Here is a 23,055-nt window from a genome sequence, read left to right as displayed (position 1 = left end):
CATTGGCTTACAAATTCGAAGGAGAAAATGGAGTTGGATTGGACACACCCTCAGAAAACCTGCCACAAACATCACTTGGCAAAGCCCTGAAATGGAACCCCCCAAGGAAAAAGAAAAAGAGGTCGCCCCAGGAGCAGCTGGAGAAGAGGTGTCCAGGCAGAAATGTCTGGGAGAGGGCTCAACTGGGGAGATCTCGTAAGAACCGCCAACAACCGAGTGAGGTGGAGGACATCTGTCAATGGCCTATGCTCCCTAGAGAAGCAAAGGGCTTAAGAAGAAGAAGAAAAATCTATCACTATCCTCTTCACAGTTCATACAAATGCAGTTTTGTATCAAACACAAATTTAGACACTGAGCCGTGCATCCCCAAGTCTAGTTCATCAATATTCACTCAAAGTAATTCTGCACTGATCCCCAGGAATGCCATCATTAATCTTGCTCCAGTCAAAAAAACAACCATTCACTGCACTCCTCTCTGGTCTGTTGCTATCATACCCCTTTCATGTTGCATGCTTCAATTTTGCTGACGAGCCTGTTTTGCAGCACCTTATCAAAAGTCTTCCAGAAGTGCTTGTGCACCTAGAATTTCTTTCTTTTCACGATATCATGTGACAAAGGTAAGAACAATGAATCAATCATCCACATCATCATAAACAAATTCTGGAAGCAAAATGAGTCAATTGTTGTAATTTGTACCCAAGCTTCTCCAATGTATCCAAGGCTTCATGGCCACTCATGACTTCTCTTTCCAAGTGAATGGCCCCTCCTGCGAGAGAAATTTGCACCCCTGAGACAGACATGTAAAAGGACAAGCGCTCTCCCCACCCGGAGCAGATGTGAGATTATTACTATCTAATCAAGACATGCAATTGTCACACTAATGCAAAATTCATGCACAAAGGGACAAAGGTTGCATCACTTAGTTGCATCAATTGTTTGTTACAACCTATTGATAAGTATGCTGAAAGCACCTGCCTCGCACTTGAATTTACCTTCAACTTAGCTTGTCATTCAGTCAAAATAGTATTTGTCAGACCCTGACCAGCAAACTCACTGCACATTTGATTACACGGAAAAGCACAGAGACTAATCATTTTGCCCAGTTTCATTTTGGATTGTTGGTTTTCTCCCACATTTACAAAAATCGGAAAATTGCTGGTAATTTTCCCAATTCTCCTGCGCAAGCAAGGGCACCAGATCTTTTGTGTTTACTCGATGGACTTTGCTTGCACAATTCTTAAAGCAATGTCAACAGAAATGTAACCTGAACCCTAACTGCAAACAAAGGGAGATTTGAAAGGTGCTGAATGAATGTGGCTGTTTTGAGCAAAAAAGTCGCATTGGTCACTGAAAACTGCCTACCTGTCTGTCAGAAAACCTTGTGTTTTTGCCACAGGAAGCCAGAGTAATTAGTATACAACCAGTCACCTAATTTTCTTGTGTGATAGCTTGGGGCACATTTGACCAATGATTAATTTGATATGTTGTGTTCAGTTAAGGATCTCTTAAGTTTTTGCATGTGCTGTCTTTTTTTAAATCCGACCTGGTGTCCTTGAGATGACATGAAATAAAGTTGTTACTGCATTACTGCAGTGCTGCTGTCAGTTAAAGTGGAGAATAAATTGAACAACCTGTGGTTTGTGCAGTCATCTTGCTTTTTCCTTTTGCACCTGGTTCTGTGGTTGGCCGGAACTAGTGGGTGAAGAACAGATGTCAGTTCTATCAAAAGTCATTACAAAATCCTTAAAATTGACCTGAGAACAAAATTGTAAAATTAACTTTACAATAAATCCTTACCGGTAGAATTGCTTCAATAGATCATTATCTGGAGTGTTTTGTTTAATGAATACATTTTTCATGATGGCAAAAATGGCAGTGGGTTAGACAATCGATTATTCTAGAGGAAGGGAAATGACATGTTGCAATACCTCGAATATTCATGAAAGGAATACTATAATAATACAAGCTGCCAAAGTACTTTTTCATGAAAGCTGGTTTAGAGAGAGCCGGCCAAAGATTATTCACCATTTTTAAACCTGAATATAGAAAGATGATCCATTCATAATCAACAAAGGAGAACATTAAATCAAAAAATAAAACATGCAAAGTGGCAGACAAGAGAAATGGGAATTGTTCTGGAAACAGCAGCAGAGGATACAAAAGCTAATGAACTAAATTGATCATGTAAGCATATTGATTATTATTGTCTAAACAGCATGGTGGGCTGAAGGGCCTGGTCCTGGGCTGCTTTGTTCTGTGTTCTAAAACAAATATCAAGGCTTTCCATGGCCACATGAAAAAGAAGCAGGTCACAAAGGAGAGAGTGAGGCAGGGAGAATACGAACAGGAAACACTGGAAAGGACAAATTGCTTCAACTAATATTTTCAATCATGTTTCACTTCAGATACTTGCCAAACATCCCAAAGATAACAGTCTAGTTTCAAATAGAATTTGTAATAATCCTACGATGAGAGACAGTTTTGGAAAAAGTAATGGGACCAAAGACAGACATGTTGTTAAGGCTGAATGGCTTGCGTCCATGGCTTTTAAAGGAAATGGATGCATTGGTTGAAGTTTGCTTCAAAACCCAGCAAAGATCCAGTGGATTGGAAAACTGAATGTGACAGAAAAAAAGCAGGAAACCACCGCCAGCTATTGGCTATTGTTGGGAAGATGCTGGAGTTGATAATCAAGGAAGTAGCCCATTTATGTTAGCGTAATGCAATCAAACCAGGTTAACACGGTTTTATGAAAGATAAATTGTGTTTGACAACTTAAATCAATGTATGGGAAGGTGTAGATGTAGTCTGTTTGGATTTTCAGGAGGCATTTGATGAGGTGGCACCATAATAGATTGGTACACGTATGCACTTTGCGATGAGAAATGAAAAGGCAGACTATTTTCTAAATAGAGAAAGAATGCTAGAGTGTGGAGTACAGAGGCATGAAATGCAAAAGGTTATGGGTTATGTGGTAATGCAGGTTATGAAGGCAAATTGGGCTTTGGCCTTTATTGTTATGGGTTTGGATTTTAAAAATAGAGACGTTTAGTTGCAGTATGTTGGCGAGGTTGCATCTGAAGTATTGTGTGAGGTTTTAAGTAACCTAGCATGAAAAGGCATCTAGAATAGAGTCACTAAGCTAATTCCTCTGATGAGAGGGTTGCCCTATCATGAATGGTTTTAAATGTCAGTCTTGTGTTCTTTGGAGATCCAAAAACTGCAGATGTTAAAACCTGAAATAAAAACAGGAACGCTGGAAACACTCAACATTTGTGGAAGGGGAAACTGTTCTGGACTATGACCTGGTGCTAGATTTGCACATAAAAATTACTCAACAGCACATGCACACAATAGCTTTGCCTAACTAATTATTGAAATTCTTCTTCTTTGCAGAATAAGAGATCGTGACGACATGGGATCATATGCGCTCTGTTTGATTTACGATGGTAAAATATATCATTATCGAATTGACAGGGATAAAACAGGCAAGCTATCCATTCCAGATGGAAAAAAGTTTGACACCCTCTGGCAGGTATGCTAATATAGAGATTTTTTTGTTGTTGATTACTTCAATATTCTTATATATGCTGAAACATATTTGCATATAGTTTTCAAAATTAGTGGATTTTTTCCAATAACAAAAGCACTTTTCAGCATTTGTACAACAAAATTATTACTGTATGGAGCCATAGCTTGGTTAGCTGTCCTTTTCCCCCTTTTTAGAAAAATATTGTGATTTCTAACCTAGTTTCATTAAAATCCTTTCTGTCCTGTTATAATGCAATAGTGCATTTAAACAAACCCAGCAAATTAACATAAAATGTATCAGCAACTGCATCAAAAATAGTTGACAAAATTAATGCCAGGTTATTCTTATTTTAAATTGTTATGTGACTTTGACTATTAATTTCCTTCACTTGTCTAAAGTCCCCATCTTTCTACGATGAAACCATAGTTCCATAGATATCCTAATTTGAGGAAGGACATCCTTGCTATTGAGGCAGTGCAGCATAGGTTCATAAGGTTAATCCCCGGGATGGCAGGACTGTCATATGAGGAAAGATTGGAAAGACTGGGCTTGTATTCACTGGCATTTAGAAGGATGTGAGGGGATCTTATAGAAACGTATAAAATTGTAACAGGACTGGACAAGCTAGATGCAGGAAAATGTTCCCAATGTTGGGGGAGTCCAGAACCAGGAGCCACAGTCTAAGAATAAAGGGGAGGCCACTTAAAACTGAGATGAGAAAAAATGTGAATTGTGAATTTGTGGAATTCTCTACCAAAGGAGGCAGTGGAGGTCAATTCACTGGATGAATTTAAAAGAGTGTTAGACAGAGCTCTAGGGGCTAGCGGAATCAAGGGGGATGGGGAGAAGGCAGGCACGGGTTACTGATTGTGGATGATCAGCCATGGTCACAATGAATGGCAGTGCTGTCATGAAGGGGCAAATGGCCTCCTCCTGCACCTACGTCAATCATTTGGATGGGAACGTACAGGGCAAGATTGGCAAATTTGCTGATGATACAAAAGTTAGTAGTTTTGCAGATAGTGAAGATGATTGTGAACGATTGCAGCAGGTATCTGGATTGATTGGCCAGGTAGGCGGAGTAATGATTGTTGGAATTTAATACAGAGAAGTGTGAGGTGTTGTATTTTGGGGTGTCGAACAAGGGAAGGACCTACACAGTAAATGATAAGCCTCTGGGTAGTGTTGCAGAGCAGAGGGATCTAGGAGTACAGGTGTATGGTTCCTTGAAGGTCGTGTCGCAGGTAGATATCCTAATTTAGTTAATAATTAATAGGTGGTCAAAAAGGCTTTTGGCACTTTGGCCTTCATCAGTCAGTGTATTGAGTATAGAAGTCGGGAGGTCATGTTGCAGTTGTCTAAGACGTTGGTGAGACTGTATTTAGAATATTGTGTTCAGTTCTGGGCACCATGTTATATGAAAGATGTCAATAGACAATAGGGAATAGACAATAGGTGCAGGAGGAGTAGGAGAATCGAGGACCAGAGGACATAGGTTCAAGGTGAAGGGGAAAAGATTTAATAGGAATCCGAGCAGTAACTTTTTCATACAAAGGGTGGTGTGTGAATGGAACAAGCTGCCAGAGGAGGTAGTTGAGGCTGGGACTATCCCATCATTTAAGAAACAGTTAGACTGTCATGGATAGGACAGGTTTGGAGAGATATGGACCAAGCACAGGCAAGTGGGACTAGTTTAGCTGGGACATTGTTGGCCGGTGTTGGCGAGTTGGGCCAAAGTGCCTGTTTCCACACTGTATCACTCTATGACTACATGCTGCCAGTCCTGCTGAGTTACTCCAGCATTATGTGTCTATCTTTGGTGTAAACCAGCATCTACAGTTCCTTCCTAAACAGGCTTAAATATCGTGCTTATTTAACATTTCAAATTGGAACTTTGGCTGATTTTAACCTTCTCTATTCTGGAAATACTAACGCTAATTAATGAACCCCCAATGCTATTTTAATAGGTCTTGATTTAATTGTTAGCTTGATGTAAGAATCGGAGAAAAGAAATGCACCATTTTAATACCGTAATAGTTTTCTCTTAATTTCGTCAGAGTTGCATTAACCATCCCATGATTCCCGGAATGGCGGGACTGTCGTATGTTGAAAGGCTGGAGCAATTAGGCTTGTATACACTGGAATTTAGAAGGATGAGGGGGGATCTTATTGAAACGTATAAGATAATTAGGGGATTGGACACATTAGAGGCAGGAAACATGTTCCCAATGTTGGGGGTGTCCAGAACAAGGGGCCACAGTTTAAGAATAAGGGGTAGGCCATTTAGAACAGAGATGAGGAAGAACTTTTTCAGTCAGAGAGTGGTGAAGGTGTGGAATTCTCTGCCTCAGAAGGCAGTGGAGGCCAGTTCGTTGGATGCTTTCAAGAGAGAGCTGGATAGAGCTCTTAAGGATAGCGGAGTGAGGGGGTATGGGGAGAAGGCAGGAACGGGGTACTGATTGAGAGTGATCAGCCATGATCGCATTGAATGGCGGTGCTGGCTCGAAGGGCTGAATGGCCTACTCCTGCACCTATTGTCTATTGTCTATTGTCTATCCCTTTGTATTGCATGGTTCAAAATGGAACATTGTGCCTTTTTGAACATTTTACTTTGAAAGCAAAATAAAGTATTATAAAGTTGGTGGCTTGTTGGCAGAAGTTGAGTGCAACTTAGTGGTTGGATGCTTGATTGATTGAGTCCAGTTCCCTGTTCTGGTGGCTGGCTCACTGTCAGTGGGAAGTGGTAGGTGAAAAGGTTAGATTAACATTTTTAAATACACATATCTTGTAATCTATGAGAAGTAATGTGCTGGTGATTAGGTAGAACATAGAACAGTACAGCACAGGACAGATTTTTCAGCCCACAATATCTGTGCCAAAACTGATGCCTAGTTAAATTACTCTCCTCAGTTACATTTGATCCATATCCCTTCATCCATGTGCCTATCTGAAAGCCTCTTAAATGCCACCATCATAGCTGCCTCCACCACCACTCTTGGCAGCGTGTTCCAGGCACCCTCCACTCTGTGTGTAAAGCATGCCCTGCACATCTTTCAAACTTTAAACTCGGCTAGGACAGGATATATTTCAGAATACAGACAGCATTTTAAAAGTGAGGTGACCCTGAGGTACAAATCATAAACCTAGCCTACAGTATTAAAACCCAGTCAACTGCATTGCAAGGGAGACGACTGATTGACTGCAATACTCATGCTTTCTGCAGACAATTCATTTTAACTTCACTTCAGTATAATGGATGGCTTTAATTTTTTTTCTTCCATTTCATGACCATTAATAACTTCAGAGTGATTGATTGTGCAAGGAAATGCTTCAATATCATTCTGAGATATGCGGGAAAGGGATGGATTGCCCTCAAAGCCCATCCAATCAGGCATTGTGCCGTCATCAAACACCCTGGATAGGCAGATAGCAATCCCCGACAGACTGCAGCAGTCAATTGAAAGCAAATTCCAGCCAAACTCAGCAGGTCAGGTAGCATCTGTGAAATGAGAAACGAAGTTAAAGTTTCAGGTCAAAAGCATTTAATCATAACAGGGACCAAGAGAAAAATAAGTTAACTTTAATTTCAAGGATATGAAAAGGATAAAGTGTATTTCTGTAGTGGGCAGTGAACAGGTCACATCTGTTAATGCAGCAGAGAGAGGGTGATTACACTTGTTTGTCTGTGATCTGTGTTGGTAATAGCAGGACTGTGGGATTTACTCAGCAGGTCTGAGTGTACTAATGGAGAGAGAAAAAAATGAGCTAATATCACACATGGATATCTTGCAGCAGAAATAAACAGTTTTGTCAGAGTTTGACAAAGATGCTAGAATATCAATATACTCTCAAGCTGCATAACATCTTAGGAAGTCTGAGGTTACACTTTAAAAAGCAAGACCCAAGACCAATTGTTGATACAAATAATTGTTGGCACATAACAAATCGCTCAAGTAATGAAAGGTTTAACAGCTAATTAATTAATTTTGCAGAAGGTTGTTGTAACTGAATTACGGAGCAGATTTCAGTTATGCAATAAATCTCCCCAGTGACATATTGTCAGAGCTTACTATGTATTCTCACCTTTGATCGACTGCTCAGTGATTTTTTTGAATTTTCAAAATTTGATGAGTGCTTGGACATCATCTTTCTCTTTCATCACCTCTGTTAAAGATTTCATGCAATTCAACAATTCTTGCGTAATGTGCTATTCTATGTAATATTACAAATATTAAAACTATTCTTCTTTGATCTGTACTAATCAAACAACATAAACTTTCAGATCACCTTAAGAGCTGAATTTTAAGTTCTCATTGATGAAACAGCTCTATAAGCAATGCAATATTGCATTGGAAAAGAAAACTGGAAACTCTTAACTGATCCAGTCGCATTATTGGAAAGGGAAACCAAGTTCATATTTCAGACTGAAGACTCATCATCCCACCTGGGATAGAGAGGAAACAAACTAATTTGTACTAAAGTGGGTGAGGGGTAGCTAGGATGCTGTCATGGGGTGAGGCTAGGGTCATTGCAGGGATATGTTGTGGGGATTATTCAATCAATGAGTTGAATGAGGGCAGTTAGAGATTGAGAATACAACTAAGCCAATATCATTGATGGATGACAGAAATGGCAAATTGTAATGCAGACACGTTGTAGAGAAACAAGGAACTGAAGATGCTGGAATCCTGTGCAAAATGCATTATGCTGGAGTACCTCAGTGTGTCTGTTTTTCCAAAACATCACCTATCCATGTTCTCCAGGGATGCTGCCTGACCTGTTGAGGTACTCCAGCACTATGCGTTTTAGTAGGCCATAGAATTCAACATTGATTCCAGAAGGCTGCAATACATCCAGAGAGAGGATGAGGTTTTGTTCCTCAAGCTGACATTGGACCATGATTCGGAAAGAAAGAAGGTATCTGAGGTATCTGTGAAAAAAGTCCCATTATCAGAGCAAGTATGTCAGAGATATTGGAAATTGGAAATTGGAATAGAGTGATTACAGGAAGCAAGGTGTGAGGAAGGATAGTCAAGGCAGTTGAGGAAGACTATATGCTTGCAATGGATGTTTGTCACTGGCCTATCCCCTGAGATAGAAATGGAAAGACCCAGGAGGGGAAGGGAGGAATGAGAGGTAGGTCATGTATGAAAATTGCCAGCAAAAGTAGTGAAATGCTGGACTTCTGTGTGAGAACAGGGAAAAGTACCAATGAGGTCATTGATATACTTGAAAAAGCCTTTAGAAGTTGCTCTCTTATTATCTCGTTGACCAGGTGACCTCTACAACTTATCCTCAGAGCAAACCTGCCCTCATTCTATTACAGGGTTGAATCCATCTTTTCCCCAGCTTCTCTGCATTAAAAAGGCAGGTTTGTTTCTCTCTTTCCCTGGTCTGATGGAGGGTCTTTGACCTGAAATGTTAATTCAGTTTCACTTTGCACCTACACTGCCTGACCTGTTGAGAGTTTCCAGCACTTCTATTTTTTTTAATTCTGGAATTTGAGCAACAATAGTGTTTTGATTTTTGTTTTTAAACTTCAAGAACGTTTTACAGTCTCCCTTGAGGGAGATTTAAAAATAAATATCTTTAAATTTGGCTTTCCGTTTTAATTATTTTTAGCTTTCTTCCCTTTTTACATTTTGTTCTCCCTTGAGGTCAGGTTATCATTCATCTAACTGCTTCATCGAAATCTTGCCTTCTGCAGATAACAAAATGTCTCTACTTGATCATTTCTCAACCATGTACATCTCCATTAAAACCTTGCCTCACTCATCAACCGAAGATCAATTTCATTCAGTGGCTTCTTGCTCACTCATCACCAGGTTTAATCTTTCCGGTAACAAGACACCAAATGCACAGAAATTAGCAGTAAGGTCCCAGTTGGTTTATTTTGGAAATTTCCCAACTGATTTCCTTGAAGTAGATTTCCCTTTTTTCTTTACTGCCTCTCCAGTGTTCCCAATGTTGGGTTGCTTGAAGGCCTGAGAAATTATATTCCATTGAAACCATTCTCAGTTAGGCTGTGGGTGCCTAGATTTGGAGAAGATGACAAAAATGGGGTAACGCAAACAGTTACAACATTGCCAGGAATTTAATAGATCGTGACGAAAAATACCTATTTCACAAGTTGCGTTAATATCAGCACAAATCACCTGAAATGTGGTGTACCTCGGGTGTACCCCGGTGGATGTGGTGTACCTCGACTTTCAGAAAGCCTTCAACAAGGTCCCACATAGGAGATTGGTGGGCAAAATTAGAGCACATGGTATTGGAGGTAGGGTACTGACATGGATAGAAAGTTGGTTGACAGACAGAAAGCAAAGAGTGGGGATAAATGGGTCCCTTTCAGAATGGCAGGCAGTGACTAGTGGGGTACCGCAAGGCTCGGTGTTGGGACCGCAGCTATTTACAATATACATCAATGACTTGGATGAAGGGATTAAAAGTACCATTAGCAAATTTGCCGATGATACAAAGCTAGGTGGCAGTGTGAACTGTGAGGAAGATGCCATGAGGTTGCAGGGTGACTTGGACAGGTTGTGTGAGTGGGCGGATGCATGGCAGATGCAGTTTAATGTGGATAAGTGTGAGGTTATCCACTTTGGTGGAAAGAATAGGAAGGCAGATTATTATCTGAATGGTGTCAAGTTAGGAAAAGGGGATGTACAACGTGATCTGGGTGTCTTAGTGCATCAGTCACTGAAAGGAAGCATGCAGGTACAGCAGGCAGTGAAGAAAGCCAATGGAATGTTGGCCTTCATAACAAGAGGAGTTGAGTATAGGAGCAAAGAGGTCCTTCTGCAGTTGTACAGGGCCCTAGTGAGACCGCACCTGGAGTACTGTGTGCAGTTTTGGTCTCCAAATTTGAGGAAGGATATTCTTGCTATTGAGGGCGTGCAGCGTAGGTTTACTAGGTTAATTCCCGGAATGGCGGGACTGTCATATGTTGAAAGACTGGAGCGACTAGGTTTGTATACACTGGAATTTAGAAGGATGAAAGGGGATCTTATCGAAACGTATAAGATTATTAAGGGGTTGGACATGTTAGGGGCAGGAAACATGTTCCCAATGTTGGGGGAGTCCAGACCAGGGGCCACAGTTTAAGAATAAGGGGTAGGCCATTTAAAACAGAGATGAGGAAAAACTTTTTCAGTCAGAGAGTTGTGAATCTGTGGAATTCTCTGCCTCAGAGGGCAGTGGAGGCCAATTCACTGAATACATTCAAGAGAGAGCTATATAGAGCTCTTAAGGATAGCGGAGTCAGGGGGTATGGGGAGAAAGCAGGAACGGGGTACTGATTGAGAATGATCAGCCATGATCACATTGAATGGCGGTGCTGGCTCGAAGGGCCGATTGGCCCACTCCTGCACCTATTGTCTATTGTCTATTGAAATCACCCATAAACAGTGCAAAACGTGAAGAGTTTTAATTACAATGCAAATTAAATTTTTGTGGTCATTTCCATTGGTTTTAAACAAAACACCAAACTGGAAGGCTACTATTCCCCTGAAACTGGCCGTCTCACCATTTGTGCCTTTGTGATTTTAAATATGAATGTTTCCTTTACCGACTGCTGCACTTCAATGAAACTATTCATTGTCTGTATAGTTTCTTAAAGTCATTTTTCTCTCATTAGACCAGACAGTTTGACTCAAATTGTTTATAATGTGCAATAAATTCATGTTCAGTTGTATTTATAAACAGATGGTCACTTATAAATGTATTAAGAAATACTCAATAATGTAAGTTGCACTAATAATTATTTAAAAACATTTTATATTTTGCAATTTACACGTGTTTGAATTGAAATTTGAGAGAATATGATGTAGCCTAATGGGGAACATAATTTCTGTTCAGATGGTTACTGACATGAACAGCAACAACTCTTTTCCAATTCTTTCCTGTGTGTGTGTGTGTGTTAGTGAAAGTGTGTTGGATGTGTGTGTGTGTATAATGACTGTGTCTGAATGTGTGTCCTGCGTATGTATATTTTGTGGCTTGCGTGTGTGAGTTTTGTGCATGTTTTTTGTGTGCGCTAGTGTGTGACACATGGTAGGTATTTTTAATTTAATGTAAAATGTTCTCTCCAGATGATTGACCACTATTATTACAAGCCAGATGGGCTTCTTCATCTTCTCACTGAGCCTTGTCCAAATCTGGACCACCCAGCCGGTACGTTACTGTTTTTGCTACATTTCCTTAGGGGTGGAGTCAGTGAGTGACAATATGTATTTGCTGCACAACTGTAAAAATATAAATTTCAATAAACATGAAACTGCTCTTTAATAGAAATTCTTTCTGGACAATTGACTTCATAATTTTTTTTTAAAACAAAACGTGCATTGAGTGTGTGTTTACTTCCTCTTCCTTCTCTTCCTTAACCCAAGACAACTGACTCCTGGTGCATCTTAAATTGGTGGCACTGCCTCCCTTGGGAATGCACTGATGAGGGACAACACCAGGCAAGCCTGTCGAACTTCTCTTTGAATAACAGTAGCTATTGACACATGAGCAAAGCCCACTTGATATCAAAGAGATGTAGACACAAAGAACAGCAGATGCTGGTTTACAAAAAAAGATGCAGTGCTGGAGTAACTCAGCGGGTCATGCAGCATTTCATGGAGAACATGGATAGACAATGTCTTGAGTCGGAACACGAGTCATAAGAAGGGACCCGACCCGAAATGTCACCTTTCCATGTTCTCCAAAGACTGTCCCACTTGATATTAACTGGAGAAGAAAATCATCTGGGTTTGTTTTTGTCCACTCAATGTCCATGGGAACTGACCGTGATCAATTGGTAACTGAGTGTAATGCCTGTGCTTTTTTGATTGTCTTGACCTCGTACTACAAGACCAGTCTTCAACATTTTCTGGTTTTATTTCATTTGCTGAAAATCTGAAATAAAACCAGAAAATGCTGAAAGCGCTCAGTAGGTCAGGCAACATTTGTGGAAATAATTCCAAGATTAGTTGCATTGTGGCTTGTTACACAGCATTGACATGATAATGATAACAATGGACGTGGAGGGTTTTTATATTGTCAATAAACATGTTTTCTGCTATATGTTAATCATATCCCCAAATGTCCACTTGCACTATGGGTAAAAACAAATGTCCTTTGAAGAGCTAGAAATAATTTTGTAAATTGGGATTTATATTTAGGGTAGCATTGTGTACTGGGTCAATTGCAATAATATATTCACAAATATTATGTCATCCTTCCTTATGACATTGAAGTTATGCTGAATCTCTGAGCAATTGCATTCATCCCATTTCCCCATTTATTTCCCTATAACATTTTTCTCACCCATACCCATTAACACCTCTAGATTCTCCACCACCAGGGATAACTTTCAGTGGGCAATTATCAACCCACATGTCTTTGGGGTGCTGGAAAAACCAGAGCACCCTTGAGGAAACACATGTGTTCAAAGGAAGAACATGCAAACTCCACATAGTCAGAATTGAACCCAGATCACTGAGACAAAAGCACTACTGGCTGTGTCATTATGCCATTTAGTACAGCACTCCTGAATGGAGATATAAACGAACCACATTTAGATGGGGAAACATTTCAATTACTCCTGGTACTTTCTACATTTCTTAACCTAGCCTCCTTTATTATGAATGTTTCAGTGTGGAGCTAGCAAAACTATTATTTCCTGTGACATTTGCAATTCAAACTACATTTTCAGCCTGTGTTTTTGAACATTTACACTAGAAGTTTGCATAAAACAGGATACTGCTGTTCATGTGCACGTCATCCAGCTTCTCTGGAAATTGTCAATAGTTTCATTTTGTGCTGTGTTTGAATAATTGGGTGTCCCTAATTCAAGAGGTATTGAAATTCAAAACAAAGAATAATTGTGCAAATTTAGAATTCCTTGAATAGTTTTGCTGTGATTTTGCTTTTGTCTAGATTCCATTGGAGTAACTCCATTACCACCAATTCCAAGCAACCATCCTCAGGTAAGGAGAATTGTAATGCTAAAGTGAATATCTTGCAGGGCTTTTCAAGCTCCATTCCAATCACCAGAAATCTTGGATTGGTGACAATTTTGAATTATAGCGCCTTAACTTTGGACAGCTGGAAATAAAATTGTCACAAACAATATGCAGTATAAAAAGTGGTATATATATAAAGTAATATTTTAGTTAGGCTTTGGAGTGTTGTAGAGCAGAGGGATCTAGGAGTGCAGTGTTTCATAGTTCCTTTGAAATGGTGTCACAGGTAGATAGCGTGGTCAAAAAGGCTTTCAGAACATTGGCTTTCATCGGCCAGAGTATTGAGTATAGAGGTTGCGAGGTCATGTTGGAGTTATATAAGACATTGGTGAGGCCACTAAAGTATTGCATTTTGGGCATCATGTTATACGAAAGTTGTTATCAAGCTGGAAAGGGTGCAGAGAAGATTTACAAGGATGTTGCCAGGACTCAAGGGCCTGAGCTTAGAGGGAGCGGTTGAGTAGGCTGGGAATCTATTCCTTGCAGTGCAGGAGGATGAGATATAACCTTGTAGAGGTGTACCAAATCATGAGAGAATAGATTGTGTAAACACAGAGTCTTTTGCTCACATTAGGGAACCAAAAGACATGGGCTTAAGGTGAGGAGGGAAAGATTTAATAGGAACCTGAGGGGTAACTTTTTTTACACAAAGGGTGGCGGGTGTATGGAACGAGCTGCCGGAGGAGGTAGTTGAGCCAGGTGCTTTCGCAACATTTAAGAAACATTTAGACAGATACATGGATAGGATAGGTTTAGAGGTGATATGTACCAAATGCAGGCAGGTGGGACTAGTGTAGAACGAACATGTTGGTCGGTGTGGGCAAGCTGTTCCATGTTATATGACTCTTCCAGGGTCAACAGCCTTTAGTCACTTCTGAGAAAACTAGGTCATCAGGATACATTGCCAGACTGGCACTAAGTTAATTCTCATATATAATCTTATCCTTCAAGTCCCACCATACGTATTGACACCATTATCAGCATCTACTAGTCCCCAAAGTGGTTCCTTCCTCACTGCGGATGAATAAATTCTGAGTCTCAGTTTGGTTCAACAGCTGAACTCGCCAACAACTGTTTAAACAATGAATCCCCGGTAGGACCATGAACTCCCCTCTGTGTCCTACCCCTGTAGAAGATCATGTCCTACCCCTCGCTACTTACCAGACCACTCCACCCAATGCCAGGTCCCAAACCCAACTTATACCACTTGGAATTGGTGGTGACCCATGATCACCAGTGCTCTCTCTCTCTCTTACCATCTTCGGTCCTGTATGGCCATTTTATCTCTTAAAAGGGAAAAGTCCACTGAGTAGTGCCTCGAGGTTGAAGCACTAGTCGACACAAATGCAGTCAAGCCCATTAGGACAGGCTGGGATTTTTAGGCCGTCACACTCTATCACTGGCATTTCTCTATCTGTTTTATTTCCATTTAAACAAGGTTAACAACAGAAGAAATATTTGGAATGGTTAAGAGTTGCAAAGTTAGATTGAAATCCTAAGCAAAAAATGGGAATTTTATTTTTAAACAGCTTATTAGATATTAAGTGTACAGATACTTCAATAAATTAAATGTTCCTCTTTGAAATTGTGGTTTCTAGCATGAGGGAGAAGGTGGAATATTCTCCAGAATCAGATCATCATCCTTTCCAAAGCCTGCTTTTGGCAAGGTGTTTGAATCGAGTAACTATTTCACAGTTTTCCAAAAGGTTTGATGGGTTGTTGAGTCCCTAACATTTTTAATGCATGATGTCAACTAATATTTGGATGCAGCTACTAATGAAATCTCTGAGGTTGCCTTCTTTCGGCACTCTTTACTAACCGTTTGGAAGAATGTGCAGAAATTAAAGCATGCAAACTCCTTTGCTGTGAATTAATACAATGATAATAATAATACATGAGCTCTAAGCATTATGTTGTTCTTATATTTGTTGGTTTTAATCTTAACATGTCCACCAATACAATGAAGTATATACAATATCCAATGGTGTAGTGATCTATGCAATTTAGCACAATTAAACTGCTTAAACATTGGGTATTTAGGCTTGTGGTGTGGACCGAGTGCTGGAGAATATTTATGGCATCTTACCTTTTTTGCAAAGTAAGCTCAGTGCAAGATTCTCCAGTCTGACCAGGATCACAGTATAACGACACGTAGATGCCAAGAGAGCAAAACGTTGATGCTGAAAGATGCACCACATTATTTCCCTGATTTTTGGATCAATAATGCAAATAATATATTTAATGGGCAGCAACTACAATACTTATTCTAATAGTTCATTTTTGGAGGATTCTTGATCTCCTTGCAGGTTTAGGTGTTCAATAAATATTTGTACTGTTTTACAATGCTCCGTCCCTTTGTTGGAACTGCTCACATTTGATATTTCATTTCATGATGCCTCTGGATCCAACACTAACACAGCTTCGTGATCAGGGAATTACTCGTCCAAATGTAATATATCTCTAGTGTAGATCATTTGAGAAAAATGAATATTTCAGATTTTGTCCTCAGTTTCAGCCAAACATCTTTGTTTAGAACATATTACTATGATTTCCTATCGCCCACTTGTTGAGTTTTTTTAGCTGAGTTTAATTTATTGTCACGTGTACCGAGGTACAGTGGAAAGCTTTTGTTGCGTGCTAACCAGTCAGTGGAAAGACAATACATGATTACAATCGAGCTCCCACTTGTGTGGCCTTGACTCGCTCAATGGGCTAAGAAGACAAACTTGTTTTAGTTTAAATTATTTCTCTCTTATAAGCTCCTTCATGATATTTTTGACTCGATTGCTTCTGTTCAATCTGAAGGTTACATTTGTTTGAACCAATGTTCAAGTATGTTCTCAATTTTCTCTTCATCAAGAATTGTACAAGTGTGAACTGAGGCAGTGAGCAGTGTTATTCTGTACTTCAGCAAGGAATTGGACAAAATGAGTTTTAAATGCCTCTTGACTGCTTTCTTCTTGAGACCCTTTTGATTGGCCTCAAGGCTGCTATGATATTACTGTTCTTCAACTTGCTGCTTGTAGTACTGCAATGAGCACGGAAGCACAGTCAAGTTGCAATGCAAGGCTAAGCTGAAGGAGATAATCGGGCTTCACTGATTATACCCCCATGCTCCTTTGCCCAAATCTAGTTTTAAGGTCTCAATTTAAAGTGCTTAAAGTAATCTTCTGCTCAGCATTTGGCATCTTTCACTTTTGGTGTAAAAATAGTTGTCAGGCTGCCTTACGCTGTTGACCCAATCTTGTCAAGAGTAGTGACTTTTTAAAACGTGTTTGTATCATGTTATTGTCTTCTTTTACAACTTCCATGGTATTTGTCACTTTAGAAAACATGGCCATTCAGTTGGTATACAAGTTCCTGAGCTCTCTCATGCATGCTAAGGTTTAGGTTTCGATTTAGGTTTAGGTTTAAGTTTATTGTCACATGTACTAATGAACATGTTGTTCTGTTTTGCATGCTATCCAAACACATCAGATAATACTATACATAAATACAATCAAGTCGAACTCAAGTGCAATGGATAATGCAAAGGGAAAGATAGAGTCTAGAATATAGTTCTCAGCATTGTAACGCATCAGCTCCATAGACAAAGTCCAATGGGATAGAGGCGAATTGGACAGTACCCTAGTTTGAGTATAGGCATGTCAGGACAGCCATGTCGTTCCATACCTGCTCACCAGTGACGTATCCAAATCGGGAGTTACGATGAACCTGTGATAGGACATTGCTGTCCCTAGTTACCGTGGATCACGGAACCAAGAAATCTTCCAGGTACGGGGGGGGGGGGGGGGGGCTTATGGCAAGCAGGATTCCATATGAACAATCAATTTTGGTGCTAACAACTCATTTAAAACTTGCCAATTGAGTCATCAAGTTCAACAATCCTGAAGCTAAACCACCAGCTTCTTCACCAATTGGTGATGACTTTGCTACTGCAGATACTCAGCAAACTATGGATCCAAACTGTACTTGATACAAGCGATAGTGATTCACTGCAGGGTCAGGAATGGATGTTGAGTCTGTAGATTGTTGCTGCAGATTGAATGTTACAGAATATTACAGGGTGCAGTATCCACCCATGCAGCACAGAAATAGTTTGCATTTCACTGTCGGCTTGATAATCAATGCAGTGAGAGTAACAAATTATGGACTCTGCTCCAATGGCATTTAAGATAAGATTTATGTAATTCTGTTCCAGAGGTGACAGAAATGGATAGGAAAGGTTTAGAGGGACATGGGCCAAACATGGCCAAATCAGTCAAGCTTAGATGGATATCTTGATCGGCATGGATGAGTTGGGCCAAAGGGCCTGTTTCGGTGCTGTATGGCTCTTTATATTCATAGCCTTGAACACAAAGAAAAAAAAAATGAAGATTTGAATTTACAAAGTTGTTGATTTTCTAAAATATTATTTGAGTAGTGAAGGGGGATTCTTCCATTAAAAACAAAAGACTGTATTTACATATTAATAACTGGACCATAGCTTAGGTGTTCCTGTTGTGTCAGAAGGCTATGTGTAAATTTTCAGTGTATTCACATATTGAGTGTCAACAATCTGTTGCAAGTGCACAAACTGTGAAGCAAAATGTTAAAATTGTAACTGATGATGCTAGGAGCATGTCACAGATCGGCACCAGGCTGCTGGGAAAGCAAACAAAAGCTGTTGGTCCATCAGGATGCCAATGCCATCCAGGAACTAAACTAATTCACTGAAAAGAACTTACAAAATATTTTCAGCATCTTGCTGTGGACTCGGACCTGGATCACTGCCTGGACTCTCGGTCAGGTTCTGCTTCCACCATCTGGCCATCAATATGCCACAAAGTCGTAGAGTTAGACAGAACACAGACAGGCCCTTTGACTCACTATCTCTGTCCCAATTACACTCAGACCACACCAATGCCATTTCTTCTCCCACACTCCCCCAGACTCTACCATTCACCCACAGGCAGCTAGATGCAATTTAGAATGGCAATTAAGCTACCAATTCACACGCCGGTGGGATATGGGAGGAACTTCACACGGACAGCACTTGAAGTCAGGATTGAACCTGCATTGCTGGACCTGTGAGGCAGCAGCTCCAGTAGTGCTTTTTTCCCCTTGAATAGGACCTAAGGAACAGCAAGTTTGCCAAAGACATAGACTGGTTCATAGGAATCTCACTTAGAGGCCTATTGGTAGGATGTTGTGATTCGTGCTATTGAAGATTGTCAATGGTTCTGAACTCGGCATAACACCACGGATATTTTGATCTTTATTAGTTAAGTGTATGTGGGCACTAGATACTGAGTCACCACCATGTTGCATTTAATTGATTGATAGAAATGGAAGGCACAGCTTGGAAGCAGGCCCATTCCACCCACTGAGTCCACTCTGGCCATCAAACACCTGTTTACGCTAGTTCCATGTTATCCCACCTTCACATCACACACTAGGGGCAATTTACAGAGGCCAATTAACCTACAAACCCGCAAGTCTTTGGGATGTGGGAGGAAACCAGAGTGCCCTGAGGAAACCCATACAGACACAGTGATAACTTGCAAACTCCACACAGGCAGCATCTGAGAGGATTGAACCCAGTCTCTGGCATTGTAAGGCAGCAGCTCTACCTGCACTGTGCTGCCCACATTGATGCAGCTACAATGCTGGCACACCTTTGATCCCAACTTGGGCCCATTTGAGGATGGCTGGACCTTGTTTAGAGGAGAAGGAATCGTTCACTGTGCCCATTTATTTTTCATTCCATTTGTTAGGCAATGTTCTGATTAACCACGTCAACCATAATAGCATTAAATCTATGGTTGATCTGACATATCACGCTCCTCAAAGATAGCTTCATTTGTTTAAGTAGGTTTTTTGCGTGCTGCCTCTATCATTTTGACAATTAATTTCACTCCAAGTATTGCCCAGTGTTGAAAGCCCAGCATCAAGCACTCCTAGTTCTATCCTCGCTGGTAGTAACATTGGAAGATGCATAAGAGCAGGTTATTTGATTACTGGACAAATATAGGTTGGAGGAACTGTTGTAATAAATGTGGGACAGTGCAGATATAAAATAGATGGCAATAATTTATCATTAGAGGCATGATTTTAATGTCATTTTTCATGCTTTTTCCTTAGAACAGGCAATTTAGCCAGTGAGATGGTTCTCAGATGTGTGCCATAAGTCCCCTGTCCCCCTCCTTACCTCTTTAACCTACTTTCTGCAGTAGCACCCACCTACACAGAGTAATTTATAGTAGTTAATTAACCTACTAACCAGTATGTCTTCACGATCCGGAAGCAAACCAGAGCGCCCGGGGAAACCTTTGAGGTCAGAGAGAGAACATGCAAACTTTACACAGACTCAAGGTCGGGATCAAAACTCGGTCCTTGGAGCTGTGCAGTAGGAGTCCCACTAGTGAAATGTCCACAGGGAAACTTGGTATGTAATTATGAACAGTTTCAGCATTCCTAGCGAGTGAAGCAAACAGACTCAGCCATGTTCTGCATATTTCATCCAACAGGGTTTTTCAATGTTTTGTGCCAATTCTCACATTCAGTCAGTCCACTGTCATGTGGTTGGGAGCTTTACACCAAATCATTTCAGTGAACACAGCTTTGTGAGTAAAGCAGTGATGAATTAAATGGGAATTCAAACTGAACACAAAATAAGTGCAACAATAACAGTATAGAAACTGACTTAAGATAGACACAAAATGCTGTAGACTTAAGATAGACACAAAATAACTTAAGATAGACACAAAATAACTCAGCGGGACAGGCTGCATCTCTGGAAAGAAGGAATGGGTGACGTTTGGGGTTGAGACCCTTCTTTAGACCGAGTGTCAGGCGAGAAAGTGTAGAGATATAGAAGGGTAAAATGTGAAAATGACAGATCAAAGCGGATAATACGAAGGAAATGTGGAATGGTTCATTGTTAGCTGAGGGGAGAGTAACAACGCGGCATATACTGTTCCTCCAAGTTGCGTTGGGCTTCACTCTGACCCAGTGGAGGAGGCCCAGGCCAGAAAGATCAGTGTGGGAATGGGAGGGGGAGTTAAAGTGTTTAGCAACCGGAACATCACGTAGGATTAGGTGGACTGAGCGGAAGTGTTCAGCGAAACGATCGCCGAGCCTGCACTTGGTCTTGCAAATATATAGAACTCAACATCCGCTTGGATCTGTTGTTTTCACACCTCACCCTTCTATATCTCTAGATCCCCTCTCCCCCAAGTCTGAAGAAGGGTCTTGACCCGTAATGTCACCCATTCCTTCTCTCGACAGATGCTGCCTGTCCCGCTGAGTTACTCCAGCATTTTGCGTCTATCTTTGGTGTAAACCAGCATCTGCAGTTCCTTCCTACACCTACTACTCATTAAGGGTAATTTTGCAAGCTTGCGTTCCAGCTGGAAATATTAGCAAATGAAAGCACTGATTAAATTATTTTAAGAATTCCTCAGATATTTTGGTGCTTTTTAATCCCTTGCCTTCCACAAGATGCTTTAATGTTACTGTAGGAAAGGACCCAATGCCTCCTGATGGGCACCATTGTGTGGCATGAGATCTGTGGAATTCTTTGTGAAGGTTGTGGAGACCAAGTCAATGGACATTTTTAAGGTAGAGATGGATAGATAGATTCTTGATTAGTGCGGATGTCAGAGGTTATAGGGAGAAAGAAGGAGAATGGGGTTAGGAGGGAGAGATAGATCGGCCATGATTGAATGGAGGAGTAGACTTGATGGGCCGAATGGTCTAATTCTGCCCCTATCACTTATGACCTTATGAGGAAGAATGGTACACTCTCGGGCACATCAACCCATGGTAACCTCCCCACGGACATTTTATCAGTTTATTGCTGCCTGTAATCAGACTCAACAAAATACCCTCAAAGGAAGAAAGCCCTTTTAGATGCAGAAGGCACAGATGTAGCCATGCAAGGCTTTGCTGAGAAAAATAGCAATGTTTGATTAGTTTATTCTTGACTTTTTCATCCCCCACAACATTTGGCTCAAGCCATTCACATAGAACAAACAGTACAGCACAAGAACAGCCCACAATGTCTGTGCCCGACATGATGCCAGGACAATTTCTTGTCTATCTGTGCATAATTCATATCCCTCCAATCCCTGCATATCTATATGCCTCTCCAAAAACCTCTTAAATACCACTATCGTATCTGTCTCAACAACCAATGATGCTTGATTAGTACAGGTGTTAGAGGTTATGGGAGGAAGGCAAACACGAGGGTTCACTGTACTATTAAGAAATTATAAATCCTCAAGCCTCTGTTTTTATTTAATAAACGTGGAAATCATGGAATCAAGAGCACAGACACTGATGAGAAAGGTGTGTCCTTTTGCGATATTATTGGCGTGAAGAGAGACTGGCCTGCTAGTTAGATTGAAAGACTCGTCATCTAGCCCACAGCTGACATTTATCTGTTCTATATCACTGTCTATATCTCTTGATTCCCTTTCCTTGACTCTGTCTGAAGAAGGGTCTTGACCCCAAACTTCACTTATTCCTTCTCTCCAGAGATGCTGTCTGACCCCCTGAGTTACTCCAGCTTTTTTTCTATCTTCGGTTTAAACCAGCATCTGCAGTTCCTCCCTACACGGTTGGATTGAAACGACGACTCTCATGAAATTGATGCTGCACTGCCCTCTGCTGTTGCAGATGTTAAATACGCTGCAACATTTATCTGGAATTAATTTTCTGATTTTAAAAAAATTCAGAACCAACATTTTTTTTGCCGCATCAGCACAAGCATGGCCAAAATTGTTTTATCTTGCACACTTAAACTTCTGCAGTAGAATGTTGAAAAAGTGACCTGACCTTAACACTGAACTGAAAACTGACCAAATAGAATTCCAATGATATGACACATTTTAATCTCTTGCACTCTTGCACTGTTAAAAAAAAAAAGCATGGTTGAATAAAAAGCAACGTTTAGTTCAGAGATACAGGCCTATTGGCCCATCAAATCTGCACTGACCAGCGATCCCCAAACACTACACTATCCAGCAGGCACTAGGGACAATTTACATTTATGCCAAGCCAATTAACCTACAAACCTGTACATGTATGGAGTGTGGGACGAACTGGCACCATCCAGTGTATTGGCCTCCACTGCTGTCTATGGCAGAGAATTCCACAGATTCACAAACTCTATTCCACAGATTCCACAGATTATCCTCTGTTCCTGATGACTGAAGTTTCCCTTTTAGCCTTCCAAATTGAACTGATGCATTTTTCCCCGTGTTGTTCCTAACCCTCTTGGACCTTCTTAATCCCTTTTATTCCTGAATGGTTGCATACAACTAATGTGTGATTAACCCTGATACCTTTAAATTTCTAGAATCTAGAAATGCAAGATTCTAGCATTTACAGTTCCGTGTGTTTACAGTAACAGAGGAGAAATGGGCTGCAGGACTCTCAAGCAGTGGGAGTGTTTCTGAACATATTACAGTTGTGAGAAATCAGTCAGATGTGGGCATGGAAATTGTAGAGCACAAATGGTGTATTGTG

At 40.6% G+C, this 23,055-nt stretch overlaps 1 protein-coding gene and 1 long non-coding RNA gene across 4 annotated transcripts in view; one reads left to right on the top strand and one right to left on the bottom strand.

Moving 5' to 3' along the window:
• The window catches only part of syk (spleen tyrosine kinase), a 131,611-nt gene that overhangs the window by 91,397 nt on the left and 17,159 nt on the right, over window positions 1-23,055 (top strand). For 2 of the 3 annotated variants that reach the window (XM_078396102.1, XM_078396100.1), the window contains exons 4-7: window positions 3,397-3,535; window positions 11,626-11,707; window positions 13,457-13,506; window positions 15,141-15,248. In XM_078396102.1, coding sequence (XP_078252228.1) covers window positions 3,397-3,535; window positions 11,626-11,707; window positions 13,457-13,506; window positions 15,141-15,248 — 379 coding nt within the window. The remainder of the gene's footprint in view (window positions 1-3,396; window positions 3,536-11,625; window positions 11,708-13,456; window positions 13,507-15,140; window positions 15,249-23,055) is intronic. The other variant, XM_078396103.1, reaches the window with a different exon arrangement.
• The window catches only part of LOC144591990 (uncharacterized), a 46,821-nt gene that overhangs the window by 17,484 nt on the left and 6,282 nt on the right, over window positions 1-23,055 (bottom strand). Inside the window, exons 2-3 of the long non-coding RNA XR_013547054.1 lie at window positions 1,798-1,897; window positions 1,632-1,692 (exon numbers count right to left, since the gene is read on the bottom strand). This is a non-coding gene — a long non-coding RNA (uncharacterized LOC144591990). The remainder of the gene's footprint in view (window positions 1-1,631; window positions 1,693-1,797; window positions 1,898-23,055) is intronic.

This window comes from Rhinoraja longicauda, chromosome 3 (genome assembly GCF_053455715.1).
Source record: "Rhinoraja longicauda isolate Sanriku21f chromosome 3, sRhiLon1.1, whole genome shotgun sequence".
In the NCBI taxonomy this organism is placed as follows: Eukaryota; Metazoa; Chordata; class Chondrichthyes; order Rajiformes; family Arhynchobatidae; genus Rhinoraja; species Rhinoraja longicauda.
This window is presented reverse-complemented; position numbering and strand designations above follow the sequence as displayed.